The 19,175-nt window shown below is 35.4% G+C and overlaps 1 protein-coding gene across 2 annotated transcripts in view; it reads left to right on the top strand.

The window, feature by feature from the left end:
• The window catches only part of PRDM5 (PR/SET domain 5), a 225,412-nt gene that overhangs the window by 134,699 nt on the left and 71,538 nt on the right, over positions 1-19,175 (top strand). For both annotated transcript variants that reach the window (XM_030926048.1, XM_030926058.1), the window contains exons 10-12: positions 302-395; positions 4,104-4,264; positions 8,197-8,290. In XM_030926048.1, the coding sequence (XP_030781908.1) occupies positions 302-395; positions 4,104-4,264; positions 8,197-8,290 (349 nt within the window). The remainder of the gene's footprint in view (positions 1-301; positions 396-4,103; positions 4,265-8,196; positions 8,291-19,175) is intronic.

The raw sequence follows: 19,175 nt of genomic DNA, 5'->3' as shown, positions 1-19,175 counted from the left end.
CAAAGTCGGCCCTGAGAAATCTCAGTGTGTATTCAGATTAGTAGTTTGAGATAATAGGAATAATTGTTTTTTACCATTTATCAAATTAATAATTAATGTGAGCATTTGAAAGTGACTTTTCCTTTTGCAAACGCAGCACATTTGTCTTTACAATTTTATGGTGGAAGAATGGCACTAGAAGAAACAGATACCGTCCACCTTCCCTTCTTTCGTCTTTCGCATCATGAATCCAACCTCCACTCATCCATTGTAATGACTGGTTGATTCTAGATCCTCCTGACTCAGTGTCTTTCCTCTGCAGACCCACTCTGAGGAGAGACCGTTCCAATGTGAAGAATGTAAAGCCTTGTTTCGGACCCCATTTTCTTTGCAGAGACACCTGCTAATACATAACAGTAAGTCATGATTCAGGCAGTTGAGAACATAAGGAATTATCTCATACTTCGTTCTTATAACCTTTGAGAATGTAGACATCCCAAAGGTGTGCCTGTAAGTATTTATATAATCTGACTTTAAATGTAAGAAAGACCAAAAATTCTGTCTTTCACCTTTTTCCCTTTAGATTTGCTTTATTTTTCCACAGTAATATTAATTATTTTATGAGATATTTTATTTTATATAATTTCTTCCCATTACTTAAAGTTTGTATATAAAAGCATATTCCATATTCAGGAAGATATCTGAGTTTTGTTTTGAAACATGATTTAGTTTCCTTTCAAATATAATGATTAAGAAAACATGTCAGACTTTAAAATATGGAGATATGTGGCATCGTTTTATGAGTTCACAAACTTTTCAAGTTGAAAAGGATCAGAGTGTACATCTAATCTGACACCTTAATTTGAGGGGGATACAAAATATTGAAGCTCTGAAGCACCATGACATACTCAAGATTTCACAGCGCAAGGAGTAGCAAACAGGTCCCTGATTGGTGCTTTTCCTACTTACCGCTGCCTGAGATTTCTTCTTTTGTCAATGGCAATTTTTTTCTTTTGCAGTAATTTTATACATAACACACCTTGAGGTGCATTTCCTACTTGCTACTGTCTCAGATTTCTTCTTTTTGAAGTCGCATTCTTTTTCTTTCTGATTAAGTTTCATACATATGCACCATAAAAGTCTAACGCCTCCACTCAGAGCTCTTTTTACAACACCACAGAATGTCCAGTTATATCATTAAAGGATATCAGTTTATTGAAAGAACATGTTATTGCCAAGCTGAGTTTTAAAGTGGATTCTCTGTTTAGACGCTGAAGTAGCCAGAAACTTACTACAGTACTATATCTAAAAGTAACGGAAAAATTGTGTACCATGGGTAATATTTACTCTTCTTACTTTTAATTTAATTAACTTAATCAGTAGAAAATCCTCTATACACATTAAGTTCCTACTGCAGCTTAAACTTTTAATATTCCTGAGGAAAGAAAAAATAATTAATTTTGACGGTTATACAGAGGCAGTATCTTGGAGAAATTTTCTCTGGTCAAGTGTTCAAAATGCAAAATAATAAAGATACTAAGTTTTCTTAAAATAAGTATTGAGTGGTAATGATTCTGATGAAACGCAATCTGCTTCCTGTTAAGAAGAGGTAGTGTTATGCTCTCAGGCCGTTCTGCATTCAGCTTATAGTCTAAAGAAGTTATTAGCACAACTTACCATTTTTCTTATTAAAAAGAACGTGTTTAAAAATAAAATTTGTTGTGCAATTGCAGGAATTTCTATTTCATTACCAGTTTGATTTAGAAAAATAACTATTATGAGATGAATGAATGTTAGAATAGAGATTTGGACAAGTAAACCTCATTCACGCTATTGAAATATGGCTAAATTTGACTTGATGCTTGGGAAATTTTGCTTGGGAATGATGAAATTTTATTTCTAATGACAGCAAGGAATTCTTAACAGAAGTAATCTACCACCTTTGCTTTCAGTTTTTTGGTTCTCATTCACTTGAGAAAATAGGATTAAAGTGACTATGTGTAGACTGTGCTGTGGAGTATGCATTTAATATGATGTTGATCAGCACATTAATCACAGGCTTTATGAAGTTGCATCATGACATTTGGCCAGGAAAATCAACTTTGATAATTGAGTGAGTAAATGAGTTATTTAAGGGAAATAAAGTTAGACATCAATTAGTGAAAAGAATGGGAACACCAGAAATGGCTAAAATAGGACAAAATACTAGGTCTTGTCTTATACAATATGAAAATTAAGACCCATTTATTTAACTTTAAAATATGAAAGCTGTTGTTAGAAATTTACATCAGCTTTCTGGCTCAAAATGTGAAGAATAACTTGTAATAATTTTGGGAATTATTGCTATTTCCCAATATGCTGAAAACCAAAAGGCAAGTTGCTGGCTAGCTTGTAGGTACTAAGATAGGGAAAAATTCTTATAAATTTAACACGAAGAAATCTGCAATTAAAGTATGAAAGAAGGAAGGTAAGGACTTCCTTGCTATAGCTTGATGAGATTTTGTACAGGGACCAACATTTTTGTTCACTTGGTAGTTTAATGAAAATGCTTTGATAGGAGCAATCTTAGAGGTTTTATAAAAACATCTCTTTCAGTACCTGAATAGATTTGATATTAACATTAATGTTTACAGTCTTATATCAATTGATATTTCCTTATGCTATCACTGATTATACATCTTGTACAAACAGAATGTTTAAATGAAATGAAAAGAATAAAGATAAAGTAGTTTACAAAAATAGTACTCTGCAACAAAAACGCACAAATAAACAAAGCTCTCAGAATCCACACAGTTCATGCATTGTATGGATGTGACTTTGTTTCAGACATTAAATGTCAACAGGACTCTAAGAGACTTTAAGTTAGAGAGGGATAATTCTATTTAGAAAGACAAAGAGAAGGTAATTTTTCATTTCCTTTTCTCCTTCTTTTTGTCCCTCCCTCCATCCTTCCTTTCTTCCTTCCTTTCATGTAAAAAAATAATAGGGTCTTTACATTTCTAAATTTGGTGCTAGTTATGGTGGAAGGAATTTAGAAGAGCTTGGCTAAAATTGAGATAATCTCTTACTTAGACATAGAAATTTAATTATTCTTAATTTTGCCTTGTTATCAATACAATATGGGAATCTATGCTAATATGACAGTTTTCTAAAAAAGGAAATTATATTCAAATACTAGTCTGTCTTGTTTGTATAGTCACATACTACATACATTTTATACTGTATTGTTATTAAACATTGTGTTCTAATTGTGCACGTTCATGGCTGTAATTGTATTTAAAATGACCACTAAAACTTAGGCCTATGTGTTAAGAAGAACTATAAAAATAGCGTTATATGAAAGTTAGAAAGTACCATAAGATTTCTATATGTAGTTTCTGAGGTTGTTTTCCCCTCAGCCCCAGGCTGGATAATGAGAAGAAAGTGAAATACCCAGCGTGGCTGCTAGTCTTCATCTTCCTACCCCAATTTAATTCCTCTCTGAAAGACCCCCATCCTCAAAGTCTTGGAGACTTTTTACAACTGCCCAAGGACTGAATCAGGGAGCCTCCAGTCCAGGTTCCTGAGTCAGTACTGAGGAAGCAGGGGCATTGTAACCCTTTCCCCCTCCCAGAATGGGAGGGCCTGAGTTCTGATGCACACCCTCTGCCCTCAGGAGTTTTCCTCTTCAGCTCTCTACCTACGATCCAGTTCTGCCTATTATTTATTCACAGGAAGTCATAGGGACAGTGGTGGGATTTGAGGGGACTTTGGGAGGGGCCCAAAGGCAACTCACCTTGCTTGACAGAGGCCTTGTGTCACTGGAATCTATTTACCTCAAATCCCAGCCCCTGCTGCAGAAGTGAATACTTTTTAAAAATGTTCATGGTAACTTTGAGAATTCTGCTAATTCAGTCCCCACATTTTCCAGTTGAGAAGACTGAAGATGTAAGATGAAAGGACTTCGGCCTGGTCACACAGTGAATTAGCAGATAATGGAACTGAAATTTGTTGTAAAAAAAAAAAGTTACATTCTTAGCGCTACAAAGCCAACGTTTTGGAGAAAGCAACTAAGTCTGGCATACATGGGAGGAAATCAATAGGACCCTGCTATTGCTTCTTAAATGTTTCTCTTTGTTTCTAAGGTGAGAGGACTTTCAAGTGCCATCACTGCGATGCTACCTTTAAGAGGAAGGATACATTAAATGTTCATGTCCAGGTGGTTCATGAAAGACACAAGAAGTATAGGTGTGAGCTATGTAATAAGGCCTTTGTTACACCTTCAGTGCTTAGAAGTCATAAGAAAGTAAGTGGAAGTCTTCTGTTAGTTTGAACGGATTACATATTTAAGCAGTATGGGTATATATGTTAACTATCATGTGATAATTATATATTAATCTATCAAAATATTTACTCAAAATGACAAATGTGTGATTTCTATCAGCTCTTCAGACAATGTTCGCTTTCTGCATCTTTCAGGATAGACCTATTTTTTTCCATGAATGAGAACCTGAGTTAGATGGAGACTCTTCATAACCCATAGCTTTGCTGATAGGTGGTTTCTAAAAATTACTCAATGAGCAGGAGCTTATCAATTTTTATTTATTTTTGGTTAATGTAGGCTGTTTCTTTCAAAGAAATACGAGTAGTACTTTAATAATTTTATTTTTTCAAAGTGAATTCTTATGTTTATTGGCAAGTTAATAGACTGAGCCCTTTTGGTATTGGGATGGTCTTTGATCTTTACGTCTCTAGAGCACAGGGACGTTTGTGGTACGGAATGGGGACTTGATAAATTTTTGCTTAACTCAAAGAAAGTGTTCATATAATGATTTGGAGGTTATATTTTTTTGTGTTGTGCTACTTGGGTAATTACCTTAAGGGAATCGAGTTAATTTTTTACTTGCCCAATAATGCATTTTTAAGTATATATTTTAAATAGTAAAACTTGTATTGTAACAAATACACTTAAAGGTTTTAATGCTGGCTTTTTTCCTTATTTTGGAGACAGAGTCTTGCTCTGTTGCCCAGGCTGTAGTGCAGTGGCGTCATCATAGCTTACTGTATCCTCGAACACCTGGGCTCAAGTGATCCTCCTGTTGAAACCTCCTGAGTAGCTGAGACTACAGTCATGTCTTACCATGCCCAGCTAATTTTTTTACATTTTTGTAGAGACAGGGTCTTGCTATGTTGCCCAGGATGGTCTTGAACTCCTGGGCTCAAGGTATCCTCCCATCTCAGTCTCTGAAAGTGCTGGAATTACGGGTGTGAGCCACTGCACTCAGGCGGTGTTAACTTTAGAAGTAACCATGAAGTATGGTAGTTTTCTGCCATTAGTATATGATACTGAATGAATGTGAAGAAATAACTCCTGCTTCAGTATCTTATCTTATCTATCCTTAATACAACTGTTTCAAAAGGATTGAATTGAGTAACTTTCTTTTCCTGAATTTTTTAATATTTAATTTTTATGGGTAATAGTAGATGTAGTTATATACAGGAGATATTTTATATATATATATTTTGTTTGTTTGTTTGTTTGTTTGAGTCAGAGTCTTACTCTGTCACCCAGGCTGGAGTGCAGTGATGCCATCTTGGCTCTCTGCAACCTCTGCCTCCTGGGTTCAAGCAATTCTTGAGCCTCAACCTCCCAAGTAGCTGGGAGTTTAAGTGCCTACTATCACGCCTGGCTAATTTTTTGTATTTTTAGTAGAGATGGGGTTTCACCATGCTGGCCAGGCTGGTGTAGAACTCTTGACCTCAAGTGATGTGCCCACCTTGGGTTCCCAATGTGCTGCGATTATAGGCATGAGCCACTGTGAACAGCCTGAGATATTACATTTTGATACAGGTATTCAGTGTATAATAATCACATCTAGGGTATATGGGTTCCTGTATTTTTAATGCTGAGTAATAATGATATTATCTAGTTTTTTTGTTGTTGTTGTTTAGATCTCTGAATAAAATAGTCTTTCAACTTTCTTCACTTGAATTACTTTTTGCATGAATTTAACAGATTTTTTGTTGTCTTTCAATAAATAAAGGAAAATTATAGTGAGCTTTCAAGAGAGTTTACCTTGTCTGCAATAATAGTCACACAGTATATTTTGTATTGTGTTACTCATTTTAATCTCATAAATTTATTCAGTATTGTTCTTAAAGTGAGCTGTTTCCATGCTTTCTTATTCATATTTAAGGTAGTTTAGTATTATACCTTTAATGTCTTTTGCAACTAGCTAACCAAAATTGGAACCTAATGATAGCTATATTTTTGAGTTAAATGAAAGGAATATTTTAATTTTTTTCATTAATATAACCCTAATATCCTTTAGTTTGGAACTTCTTCAGTTTGGAACCAATGACAGTCATATAAATGAACAATGAAATACATAGCAGCAAAAGAAATGCTGTGATTTTATGAATAAATTACAAATAGATTAGTAATTACCTGTTTGGAATAATTCAATGCTCTAACTGTATATATATATAATTTCTAAACAACCTTACACTAATGAAGGACAAATTGGCATACTTTGCCCCTTCTGTCAGAGAATGAAAAGAAGAGAGATCAAAAATAAAATAAAATAAAATAAAAGAAGAGAGGTCTGTTATATGTTAAAATGTTATATATTTTACTTTAGATTGAACCATAATGTGGACCAGGGGAGTAAAGGCTCTTACTGAAGTGTAAAGATATATAACTCTTTTGTATATCAGCTTGTAGTAAAAATGGAAAGTTAAGTGCTTGCCAAATACAAAATCCAGGAGATGCCTGTTTTACACAGTGTTGTTGGCTAGCATGGTAGTTGATTCGGCTGTTTTCAAGCTTGAGTATAATATAAATTGTTTCAAGGAAAAAAAAAAAAACAAAAGACACTGATACTGACTAAGGTCTTTAGTTTATAGCTCTTTAAAAATTGTAAACATGATAGTACATATCCAAATACACATTTTAATACAAATTGCAAATTTGCAAATTAAATATTAATAAGGCTGCAAAGTCAGTTACATTAATGTTAACAATTTAATATGGAAGATGAAAATGTTTTGCTATGGTGATGGTTCTTTGATGTTGTCAAGTGATGAGGTAATTGGCCCACCCCTTTTTCTCTATGACAGCCAGTGTTCTCTTCTGAGAAACATCATTAAAAAAAAACCATTTCTGTTCTTTTTTCATTAGTTTATGGCAGTTCAGATACTACTTGACTACTTGTTAGGAATTTGTTCTTAAGAACAAAGGCAAACATAGGCCCTGGAAGCTCTGTTTTGTGATTGTAACCTAGATGATTGTAACCTAGACGATAAAATTAATACTTTTATTAATTTTTTGGTTACATTGAAAAAAAATTCTAAAAGTAGTCTTAGAAAGAATGTGTACATACCTGAAGGAATTGCTTTCACCTCCCTTCTTCCCCGATCTCTTAAGTTTGAGAAACACTGGGACTTGAGAAGTAGCTCTGATCCTTCATTAATTGGAATTATCTGTTTTTATGTTGGGAGCAAAATTGGTCTCTTGATGTGACTGTGGGGCCAGTTTAAAATGCACAATCTTCCTCCTCCTTTGGGGAGGGGTCACTCTTTTCTCTTTGAACTCTCCAGCATTTATCGAAACTTGCTTTTTAACTATGCTTACCTACCTTTCCTCGCGTGATTGTTTATACCTAGATTAAAGGCATGTTGAGGGCAGAAATATGCTTTCAAATTGACTGCTCAGTTACCACCTGCTGATTTTAAGGATCAAATCAGATTTATATTCCTTTTTGCTTTGCAGTAAAACCAGTCTAGTCAAACAGCATAACACAAGTAACAGATGACTTTGTTAAGATTAATTCTGTCCTCAAGAGTTAAATACACACAAAGAATGTGAAAAATCCTTCAAATGAAGTGTTTCTTGGCAACTGGGAAGGGTAGCTATAGCCCTATTTTGATTATGTGGTTTTGCTAGAATATACTGGTTTTGTATAATTTAATCATTTTTGGTTGGGGCTCCATGAGGGCTTAAAAAAGTAAACTGCAGAACGATTTGGAAATTAACACTAATGCATGATTCTAAGGCATTTTTTTTTTTGAGCCAATGGAAATATCCATCATAAATTGTTTAAAATCTCATTGTGAAATTAAATCATTTTAATGAAATGTAATCCTAGAAAATAAGGATGTACTATTGTCAGAGGCATTTAATCATCTTCACCTAATTCTTTGTATTTATCCTTAGCCTTTTTATCCCTTTCCATTTAGACACATACAGGAGAAAAGGAGAAAATCTGTCCATATTGTGGCCAGAAATTTGCCAGCAGTGGTACACTCCGAGTTCATATCCGGAGCCACACAGGTATGGAGACTGTAATTAGACAAGTGATAAAAACCACTTAGAGAAATCACATGCTTCCAAGACAGGAAATATTGTAATAGTACAAATATCTTCCAGATTAAGAATTAATCTTGGCTGTTTTCTCTCTCTTAAAGCATTGTAAAATCCAGTTTTTTCATATAGAAGAATTTAAAATAAGTATATTTTCTCAAATTAAGTAAAACATCTAAAGTGGAAATAATGTTTTTAATGTTTGGTTGTGATATAACTGTGATTAACTTCTATGTGATTCTAATGGATGGAATGAGAGAATAACAGTTTCACTTTATATAGATAGTTAAGGGCATCGACTTGATTTATAATCCCTCCTGTAACTCATGTCAAATGTGGCCTTTTTACCTTGGAATGTTGCATGAATGCTCTAGGATTTATTGGATACCAGGGTGGGTGCTGTGAATGAATATCCGTTATGCCACGGACTGCTTCCTAAAGATCCCCTTCTTTTCTTACCACTTCTGTGTAATTTCTCCAATGAAAGAAAGCTGTGCCCTAGTGGAGGTTGAATGAACAACTGAATATACTTGAAAGAACCTTGTCTGGATCCTACCTATCACGTAGATAAGCCCTTGAAAAAGACTTGAAAGAATACTATTAATATTGATAACCAGATGATTTTACACTAGTCTGAAAACTTTATTCAGTAGCTCGAATCTAATTATATGGAGAACCATGTGACTGGATTATACAGCTGAAGTTTCCTCTTCAAGGGCTGTAGTATTTGACTTTCTTTACCTTTGTATCCCCGGTACGTAGCTCAATGTCTAGCATAATAACTGTATTGTCAATGGAGAAACGTTAAAGTAGGCCAAAGAATCAATACAGTGAATATTAGATATAGGTGAAGAAAGGGACACCCTTGGAGCGTAATTTTTAATTTTCTGACTAAAGCTTAAAGACATATGATCAGTTTAGTATTTGTTATCTTAGAATAGGTACTTAAATACTTTTAAATGAAACACATAACCAAGAACAGATAGCTGTGGAATAACAGGTGCTCTAAAGAAGAAAGGAAGGTTTTTCTTAATTAGAAGTCATCTAGAGAAAGTGAGCCTTTTGGGATCAAGTGTCGCAGAAGCAGAGAGCTGCAAAATGAAAAGCAGAGGGCAGCACGTGGGAATGAGAAGCAGAGAACCATGTTGAGGGCAGATGTACTTAAAATTGTGCCAACGACCGGTTGGTACTGATGGTACAGGAGTAAGGAACTAATGAAGAGGGACCAGAGAGAGTTTTGAAGTTCCTGGCCAGCACGGCAGTCTAGTGGTATAATCTTTGATGTCACTGGGCGGCACTCTTTTATGTGTATTTGTGGCAGTATGGAGTTAGGACGGAGTAAGGGCAAGGGCGAAATCAACAGCCCTTCACTCTGATATCAGTAATTCTTAGAAGATATCTTTGTGCCATACTTAGATTTAGTTTGCTTAGCAGATTTCATGCTGTATTAGTGTGCATGTACGTTTAATTTGTGTATGAGAAGAGGGCAAGTAGGGAATAGGAAACTTGTATTATATGTACACATCAGAATAGTCAGTTTATGGTAATGCCCCAAGACATGATGTAATTGTGTTATGTTTGGTATAGTGTGTTTTTAAAAGGCAGGGACCTACATTGTTCAGAATGTATTAAGACATAGCTACCAGCACAGAAAAGATGAACCCAATCCAGTAGAACCCTTGGTTGTTCAAAATAATTCCATCCTTGAGGATATCGTATGCCTGCATTTTATTTTACTCATAGTACGGCTAGGCAGTGGAGAAGAACAAAGCACTTACACTAGTAATTGCTCCTAAAATTTTAATTATTATTATCCTCCATAAAATTACAATAATAAGATTTTTAGAGTTGCAAGAATTCTCTCTGATAAAAATTATTAAATATATGTCATGGTTTTTATTATCTTATGTTCTATATTATGTATAAAGTATATTCTAAACTCCAAATCACTTTATGTGTCATTTGGTTATTTATTGTGTACATGGGTCGGGGCCAAATGTTGTACAGATTCTGGCCTATTAAATTTGGCTTCTGATCAAGAGAACTGGTCATCTAAATTCAGATAGCAGTGGTAAGGCACAATGAACCTACACATACAATTTGATTGATAGATAAATAAATTATATGTGTGTGTGTGTGTCTGTGTGTATATATATATGTGTGTGTATATATATATACGTATATATATATATATACGTATATATATATATAGAGAGAGAGAGAGAGAGAGAGAGAGACAGGGACAGAGAGAGGGAGAAAGTGGTGTATGTGTTTGTAGGTCCACACAGAAACTATAATTCTAATTGTCTATCTAGTTATTTATTTATCTATCTAGTTATTTACAGATTTTTCTGTTTAAAATAAAACTTACTATACTTTCTCATTTTACAGTTCTTCTTTGGGTTATTTTGATGTCAAGCCTATGCCCTCATTGACCACTGCCTAGCAGTGTGACTGAGGTTGTGTTGGAAGTGGTTGGTGGCTGGCATCTTGGCCTCCGTAACAGCCCTGGCACAAATTTGTTTTCCTGCATGGACAAATGATGCTTTTGCTTCCCTTTTATTTTCTTTGTCCTGTCCCTCAAATGATAAGCATCCATTTGCCCTCCCAGGCGGTTCAGTAACCACATAGTTTTATGCAGTTATTTCACTAGTATGACAGCAGAGCTCCGAATGTTTTGATTCTGTAAATTCAGTGTTTTCTTCTCCCTGCATTACTTTTCCTTATGAAGTCACCTGGTTTTATTCAGCTGTTTTTCAGTGCTAGGTGTAGCACTTTAAGGGTGTGCTATCACATGATGAAGGTGATGGTCACGACCTATTCTTCAAGAAGTATTTAGTTATACATTATTTAGAAAGGACACAATGAAGTGGCAAGGACCACGAGTGAAGGCAGGGTGGGGACAGTCAGGAGAGGACAGCTGATGCAGCCTCTGTGGAGCAGTGTTCTTTGGATCAGTGATGCTCATGTTGTGGCCTCATCACTCCGTACCACTCTTAAAAATAATCGAGGATTCTGGAAAGCTTTTGTTTATGTGGGTTGTATCTATAACTATTTGACATATTAGAAATTAAAGCTGTTTACCATATTAGAAAATTTAAAAATGTTTACTTGTTAATTTACTAAAAATAACATTATTATACCCATTACATGTTAGAATATATATTTTTATAGAAAATACCTGCATTTTCTAGAAATCATTTAGTGTGAAAGGAGAAGTTGTTTTACACTTCTGAAAGTCTGGTTTAAGAGGAGACAGCTTGATTCTCATATCTGTTTCTTCACTCATCCTGCTGCAGTATCTTTTGATTGCAGCAGGATGCAGAATTTGAAGAAAATCTGGCCTCATGGATATGTAGTTAGAAGGGGAAAGTATTTTAATAGTTGTCAAATAATTTTGGATGTTATTACAGTGGATGATATTACCATGGATATTATTCCTGCACTAAAACTCGAAAAGGGCTAGTGTTTTTAAAGGCTTACTGTTGTGTGGAACCTAAAATTATCTCAGTGAGTTTTGCCTATTCTGTGACAGTAGAATCAGTTGATCTGTGTTGCAATTCGAATGATCTTTTACCCATGCATGATTCTGTGACATCATCATGTTACAGATAACTTGGAAAATATTGACTCACGAAGTTATGCAGATCTTTTATGTTTTACATTACTTAGAGGAAGAACATTTTATCTTATTCAGGGGATGATATGTTAATGTCATTGCTGATCTCATTACATAGCCTAAATATTCAGAAGCCTTCAAGCACTTGGGAGCATTCTAAATTTTGCTTGACTGCTATAATTCCTATATTTCCTAACAATTCCTATCGTTTCCTTTTTTCTTTATTTTTTTCAATGACAGGCTCACTTCTTTTATATTCAAAGAACAAATGTTCACAAAATGTTTAATAACCATAATTTGTCTATCAGTCATTTTGTTTCATATAAAAATGGTGTTCTATGAAAAAAACTGCCAGGTCAGCTCACAACTCAGTCACTCAAGTGCTTTTCCTTGAGACAACTTTCATACATCAGCATGCGTTACAAGTGCTTTCTGCTTAATTTCCAAATATTAAAAAGATGATACACAAAGGCTAGAACTTAATAAATACATTTATTTAAACATATTAATATGTTTTGCTTAATCACAGATGTTCTCAAGTGAAACTGGCATTCATTTCTACTGTGAGTTGTGACTGTGAAGACTACAGTGACTAGTATTACCAATTGAGGTCACTAGCAGTTACCAGTTTTACTCACCATTACTTTTATGCCATTAGAGTAAATGTCAACATGGTGAAAAAGACAAATAACATAATAGTAATATTATGAAAGTAGTTTTGACCTTGCAGACCTTGTAAAGAGTCTTGGTGATTCCCAGGAGTACTCAGGCCATATTTGGGGAACAGATACTCTTGAAGGGCCCCCTGGCCAATGATAAATACCTAGGAAAAAGCAATTTGTGTGAAATATGTGTTGGCCCCTGTGAATAAGAACCCAGCTGACAGAGGCTATTCTGTTTAACTGGGGCCATTTCTCTCACTTGATTTCTCAGACTGGTATTGCTTCCAACTGTTGCTGCGGCATTCTTGATAATAAATTTTCAAGCTTTTGCCACTGCTGCTGCTGCTGCCACTGCAACATGTTAATGTCCATTGGCATTGCCTTTGCTGCAAAAGTCAGTTGATGAGTAGGTTTGCCAACTTTGACTCTACTTTTGCATAGGAATTGTTCACTGTTGGGCTGATATTATTATGTTTAGGACTGTAAATAGAAAAACATTAAGACTTTCTAAATTTGGGCTTACTTGTAGATATGTTCTAGAATTCAACTCCAAAACCTGCCTGCAGATAGCAAAAGATAGAAATTTGATAAAAGATCATCCTATCAGTAATGTTTTTGCTGATATTTGAAATTATGTAGTTAGAGTTCAGGGGACTCTGAGTTCTCATGAGATTGAATAACTTTTCCCACCTAGAAAGTTGCCGTGATTAGTAGAAACAGGTCTCAGTGTGTTTCCTGTTATACCCTCCTCTGCCATGGGAGTCAGTCTTGCATAATGGAAACAGCAGGGGCTTTGGGACGCTGGCTTGAGTTCAAATCCTAGCCCCCACCACTAGCTAGTCATATACTTTTGAGCAAATTTCTTCATGTCTCTAAGTCCTGTTTTACATTGTACATTTTTATGAAGAATAAATGAAATCATGTATGTAAAGTACTTCGTGCTAGTTCATAGTAGATGGCCAGTTCATTGTCATAAGTATAATTTCTAAAATTCTTACATGATATCACTCCTTGTTAAGACTACTTTTCCAAAGTTAAATGAATTGTGTTTATTAATATACCATGGCAAGCCTTTACTGAATGATATAACCTCTTATATTATTTTCTACTTTTCTTCTTAGGTTTATTTACAGGACATCATACTGAGAATTTTCATGTTCAATACCTTTCCCTTTTATTTCTTCCAACTTTATTAAGATCTTAAATTGCTGAATATGCTGAAATTTTCATAACTTAGTTTTGTAGATAAAATCTTGGTTGACTATTGATAAGGAATTGACTTAATATCATGGTGTTTGGCATACTTTTAATCATGGAATATTCTTAATATATTAATTTGGGGAAAATGCATTTTAGATGGCTATGTTGCTGATTAACTAAGACTTTTTTTTTTTAAAGGCTAAGCATTCTTTTTAATACATGTTTAAATGACAACTCAGTTGAAAAAATATTTTTGATGGTATTTAAAATTCTGAACTGTGTATCTCCCACCAATTTTTTCCTTGAAATTAAACCATAGTAACCTCCAAAATACAGTTGATAAATGGTTTGCCTTGCCACATAAAAACTTATCCTTGGCTTTTAATATTTGTACTGCCTTATTTATTAGGCATAAATCCAAAGTATGCTTGATTCCTAAGTCTGAAAAGACGTTACAGGCAACAATGTTTGTTTTATAAAAAGAACATTGTTATGTTCCTTGAAAAACTGTTTATAGTGGCAAAAAATTGGAAAAGATCCTACATATTTAACATTGAAAGAACTCATAATTTATGGTATATCCATAAACTGGACTATTATGTAGGTAATAAGAGTGATATGGATATATACTAATTAACATGAAAAGAAATGAGAAAGATAAGTTACAAAAAGAGAAGGATATATTTTTGTAAGAATAAAGCATTTATATTTAAAAAACTGAAAAGTTATCTACTAAATTATTAACTGCTTTTATTTCTATATGTTATAAATATGGTTAGTTTAATTTTCTTTATGATTTTTCTGTTTTCTAATTTTTATAATAATTTCTCTTGTATAATACAAATATTTAGTGTGTATATCATGATTGTGCAAGTAATTGTTATTATAAGATTTGTGCTAAAATACTTAGGTGTGAAACTTCTCTGTATCTTATTCTCAAATGGACCAGGAAGAAGGAGGGCATATAAAAATACCTGTTAAAAAAGAGAAATGAGAAGGAGAAAGCAAATTTGGTGAAATGTTAATAAATATTAAACCTAAGTGAGTTTATACAGTGTTCACTGTACTATTCTTTCAACATTTCCTCATGTTTGAAATTTTCATATTTAAAAATAAATAGGGGTCAGGTGCGGTGGCTTACGCCTGTAATCTCAGCACTTTGGGAGGTCGAGGTGGGCAGATCACTTGAGGTAAGGAGTTTGAGACCAGCCTGGCCAACGTGGCAAAACCCCGTCTCTACTGAAAATACAAAAATTAGCCGTGGTGGTGGGTGCCTGTAATCCCAGCTACTTGGGAGACTGAGGTGGGAGAACCGCTTGGACCTGGAAGGCAGAGGTTGCAGTGAACCGACATCACGCCACTGCACTCCGGCCTGGGCTACAGAATAAGACTCGACCTCAAAAAATAAACAAATAAATAAATAGGGATGTTTTATTCCAATGAGAGCAACCGTGTAGATGCAGCTGCCACTTAAGTGGACCAGAGAATTGTTTCCTCAACATCTAGCTTCATAGCTTAAGTCTTGTGCATGTCTCTGCCAGAGCCTGATTCTTTCAACAGGAAGACTTCTATTCCCTAAATATAAGCAGACATTTTGTTGTTTTGTTGTTGTTTTCTTACAGTTATACTGCTTAGAGAAGCAGTCTTCTGAAGAAGCTGAATGTCATTATTTCATGCTTCATACATCTTGAGGATGCTAGATTTATCTTCTTTTTTTTTATTATTATTATACTTTAAGTTCTAGGGTACATGTGCATAATGTGCAGGTTTGTTACATATGTATACTTGTGCCATGTTGGTGTGCTGCACCCATCAACTCGTCAGCACCCATCAATTCGTCATTTATATCAGGTATAACTCCCAATGCAATCCCTCCCCCCTCCCCCCTCCCCATGATAGGCCCCGATGTGTGATGTTCCCCTTCCCGAGTCCAAGTGATCTCATTGTTCAGTTCCCACCTATGAGTGAGAACATGCGGTGTTTGGTTTTCTGTTCTTGTGATAGTTTGCTAAGAATGATGGTTTCCAGCTGCATCCATGTCCCTACAAAGGACGCAAACTCATCCTTTTTTATGGCTGCATAGTATTCCATGGTGTATATGTGCCACATTTTCTTAATCCAGTCTGTCACAGATGGACATTTGGGTTGATTCCAAGTCTTTGCTATTGTGAATAGTGCCGCAATAAACATACGTGTGCATGTGTCTTTATAGCAGCATGATTTATAATCCTTTCGGTATATACCCAATAGTGGGATGGCTGGGTCATATGGTACATCTAGTTCTAGATCCTTGAGAAATTGCCATACTGTTTTCCATAATGGTTGAACTAGTTTACAATCCCACCAACAGTGTAAAAGTGTTCCTATTTCTCCACATCCTCTCCAGCACCTGTTGTTTCCTGACTTTTTAATGATTGCCAAATTCATAAAGCAAGTCCTTAGAGATTTACAAAGAGACTTAGACTCCCATACAATAATATTGGGAGACTTCAACACTCCACTGTCAATATTAGACAGATCAACGAGACAGAAAGTTAACAAGGATATCCAGGAATTGAACTCATCTCTGCACCAAGTGGACCCAATAGACATCTATAGAACTCTCCACCCCAAATCAACAGAATATACATTCTTCTCAGCACCACATCACACTTATTCCAAAACTGACCACATAATTGGAAGTAAAGCACTCCTTAGCAAATGTAAAAGAACAGAAATTATAACAAACTGTCTCTCAGACCACAGTGCAATCAAACTAGAACTCAGGACTAAGAAACTCAATCAAAACCGCTCAACTACATGGAAACTGAACAACCTGCTCCTGAATGACTACTGGGTACATAACAAAATGAAGGCAGAAATAAAGACGTTCTTTGAAACCAATGAGAACAAAGATACAACATACCAGAATCTCTGGGACACATTTAAAGCAGTGTGTAGAGGGAAATTTATAGCACTAAATGCCCGCAAGAGAAAGCTGGAAAGATCTAAAATTGACACTCTAACATCACAATTAAAAGAACTGGAGAAGCAAGAGCAAACACATTCAAAAGCTAGCAGAAGGCAAAAAACTAAGATCAGAGCAGAACTGAAGGAGATAGAGACACAAAAAACCCTCCAAAAAATCAATGAATCCAGGAGTTGGTTTTTTGAAAAGATCAACAAAATTGACAGACCGCTAGCAAGACTAATAAAGAAGAAAAGAGAGAAGAATCAAATAGATACAATAAAAAATGATAAAGGGGATATCACCACGGACCTCACAGAAATACAAACTACCATCAGAGAATACTATAAACACCTCTATGCAAATAAACTAGAAAATCTAGAAGAGATGGATAATTTCCTGGACACTTACACTCTCCCAAGACTAAACCAGGAAGAAGTTGAATCCCTGAATAGACCAATAGCAGGCTCTGAAATTGAGGCAATAATTAATAGCCTACCAACCAAAAAAAGTCCAGGACCAGATGGATTCACAGCTGAATTCTACCAGAGGTACAAGGAGGAGCTGGTGCCATTCCTTCTGAAACTATTCCAATCAATAGAAAAAGAGGGAATCCTCCCTAACTCATTTTATGAGGCCAACATCATCCTGATACCAAAGCCTGGCAGAGACACAACAAAAAAAGAAAATTTTAGACCAATATCCCTGATGAACATCGATGCAAAAATCCTCAATAAAATACTGGCAAACCGGATTCAGCAGCACATCAAAAAGCTCATCCACCATGATCAAGTGGGCTTCATCCCTGGGATGCAAGGCTGGTTCAACATTCACAAATCAATAAACGTAATCCAGCATATAAACAGAACCAAAGTCAAGAACCACATGATTATCTCAATAGATGCAGAAAAGGCTTTTGACAAAATTCAGCAGCCCTTCATGCTAAAAACGCTCAATAAATTCGGTATTGATGGAACGTACCTCAAAATAATAAGAGCTATTTATGGCAAACCCACAGCCAATATCATAATGAATGAGCAAAAACTGGAAAAATTCCCTTTGAAAACTGGCACAAGACAGGGATGCCCTCTCTCACCGCTCCTATTCAACATAGTGTTGGAAGTTCTGGCTAGGGCAATCAGGCAAGAGAAAGAAAGAAAGGGTATCCAGTTAGGAAAAGAAGAAGTCCAATTGTCCCTGTTTGCAGATAACATGATTGTATATTTAGAAAACCCCATTGTCTCAGCCCAAAATCTCCTTAAGCTGATAAGCAACTTCAGCAAAGTCTCAGGATACAAAATTAATGTGCAAAAATCACAAGCATTCTTGTACATCAATAACAGACAAACAGAGAGCCAAATCATGAATGAACTTCCATTCACAATTGCTTCAAAGAGAATAAAATACCTAGGAATCCCACTTACAAGGGATGTCAAGGACCTCTTCAAGGAGAACTACAAACCACTGCTCAGTGAAATCAAAGAGGACACAAACAAATGGAAGAACATATCATGCTCATGGATAGGAAGAATCAATATCGTGAAAATGGCCATACTGCCCAAGGTTATTTATAGATTCAATGCCATCCCCATCAAGCTACCAATGAGTTTCTTCACAGAATTGGAAAAAACTGCTTTAAAGTTCATATGGAACCAAAAAAGAGCCCGCATTGCCAAGACAATCCTAAATCAAAAGAACAAAGCTGGAGACATCACGCTACCTGACTTCAAACTATACTACAAGGGCACAGTAACCAAAGCAGCATGGTACTGGTGCCAAAACAGAGATATAGACCAATGGAACAGAACAGAGTCCTCAGTAATAATACCACACATCTGCAGCCATCTGATCTTTGACAAACCTGAGAGAAACAAGAAATGGGGAAAGGATTCCCTATTTAATAAATGGTGCTGGGAAAATTGGCTAGCCATAAGTAGAAAGCTGAAACTGGATCCTTTCCTTACTCCTTATACGAAAATTAATTCAAGATGGATTAGAGACTTAAATGTTAGACCTAATACCATAAAAACCCTAGAAGAAAACCTAGGTAATACCATTCAGGACATAGGCATGGGCAAGGACTTCATATCTAAAACACCAAAAGCAACGGCAGCAAAAGCCAAAATTGACAAATGGGATCTAATTAAACTAAAGAGCTTCTGCACAGCAAAAGAAACTACCATCAGAGTGAGCAGGCAACCTACAGAATGGGAGAAAATTTTTGCAATCTACTCATCTGACAAAGGGCTAATACCCAGAACCTACAAAGAACTCAAACAAATTTACAAGAAAAAAACAAACAACCCCATCAAAAAGTGGGCAAAGGATATGAACAGACATTTCTCAAAAGAAGGCATTCATACAGCCAACAGACACATGAAAAAATGCTCATCATCACTGGCCATCAGATAAATGCAAATCAAAACC

The sequence above is a fragment of the Rhinopithecus roxellana genome, chromosome 2 (assembly GCF_007565055.1).
Source record: "Rhinopithecus roxellana isolate Shanxi Qingling chromosome 2, ASM756505v1, whole genome shotgun sequence".
Classification (NCBI taxonomy): domain Eukaryota; kingdom Metazoa; phylum Chordata; class Mammalia; order Primates; family Cercopithecidae; genus Rhinopithecus; species Rhinopithecus roxellana.
Note: the sequence above shows the minus strand (reverse complement) of the source record. Positions and strands in the feature narration are given on the sequence as shown.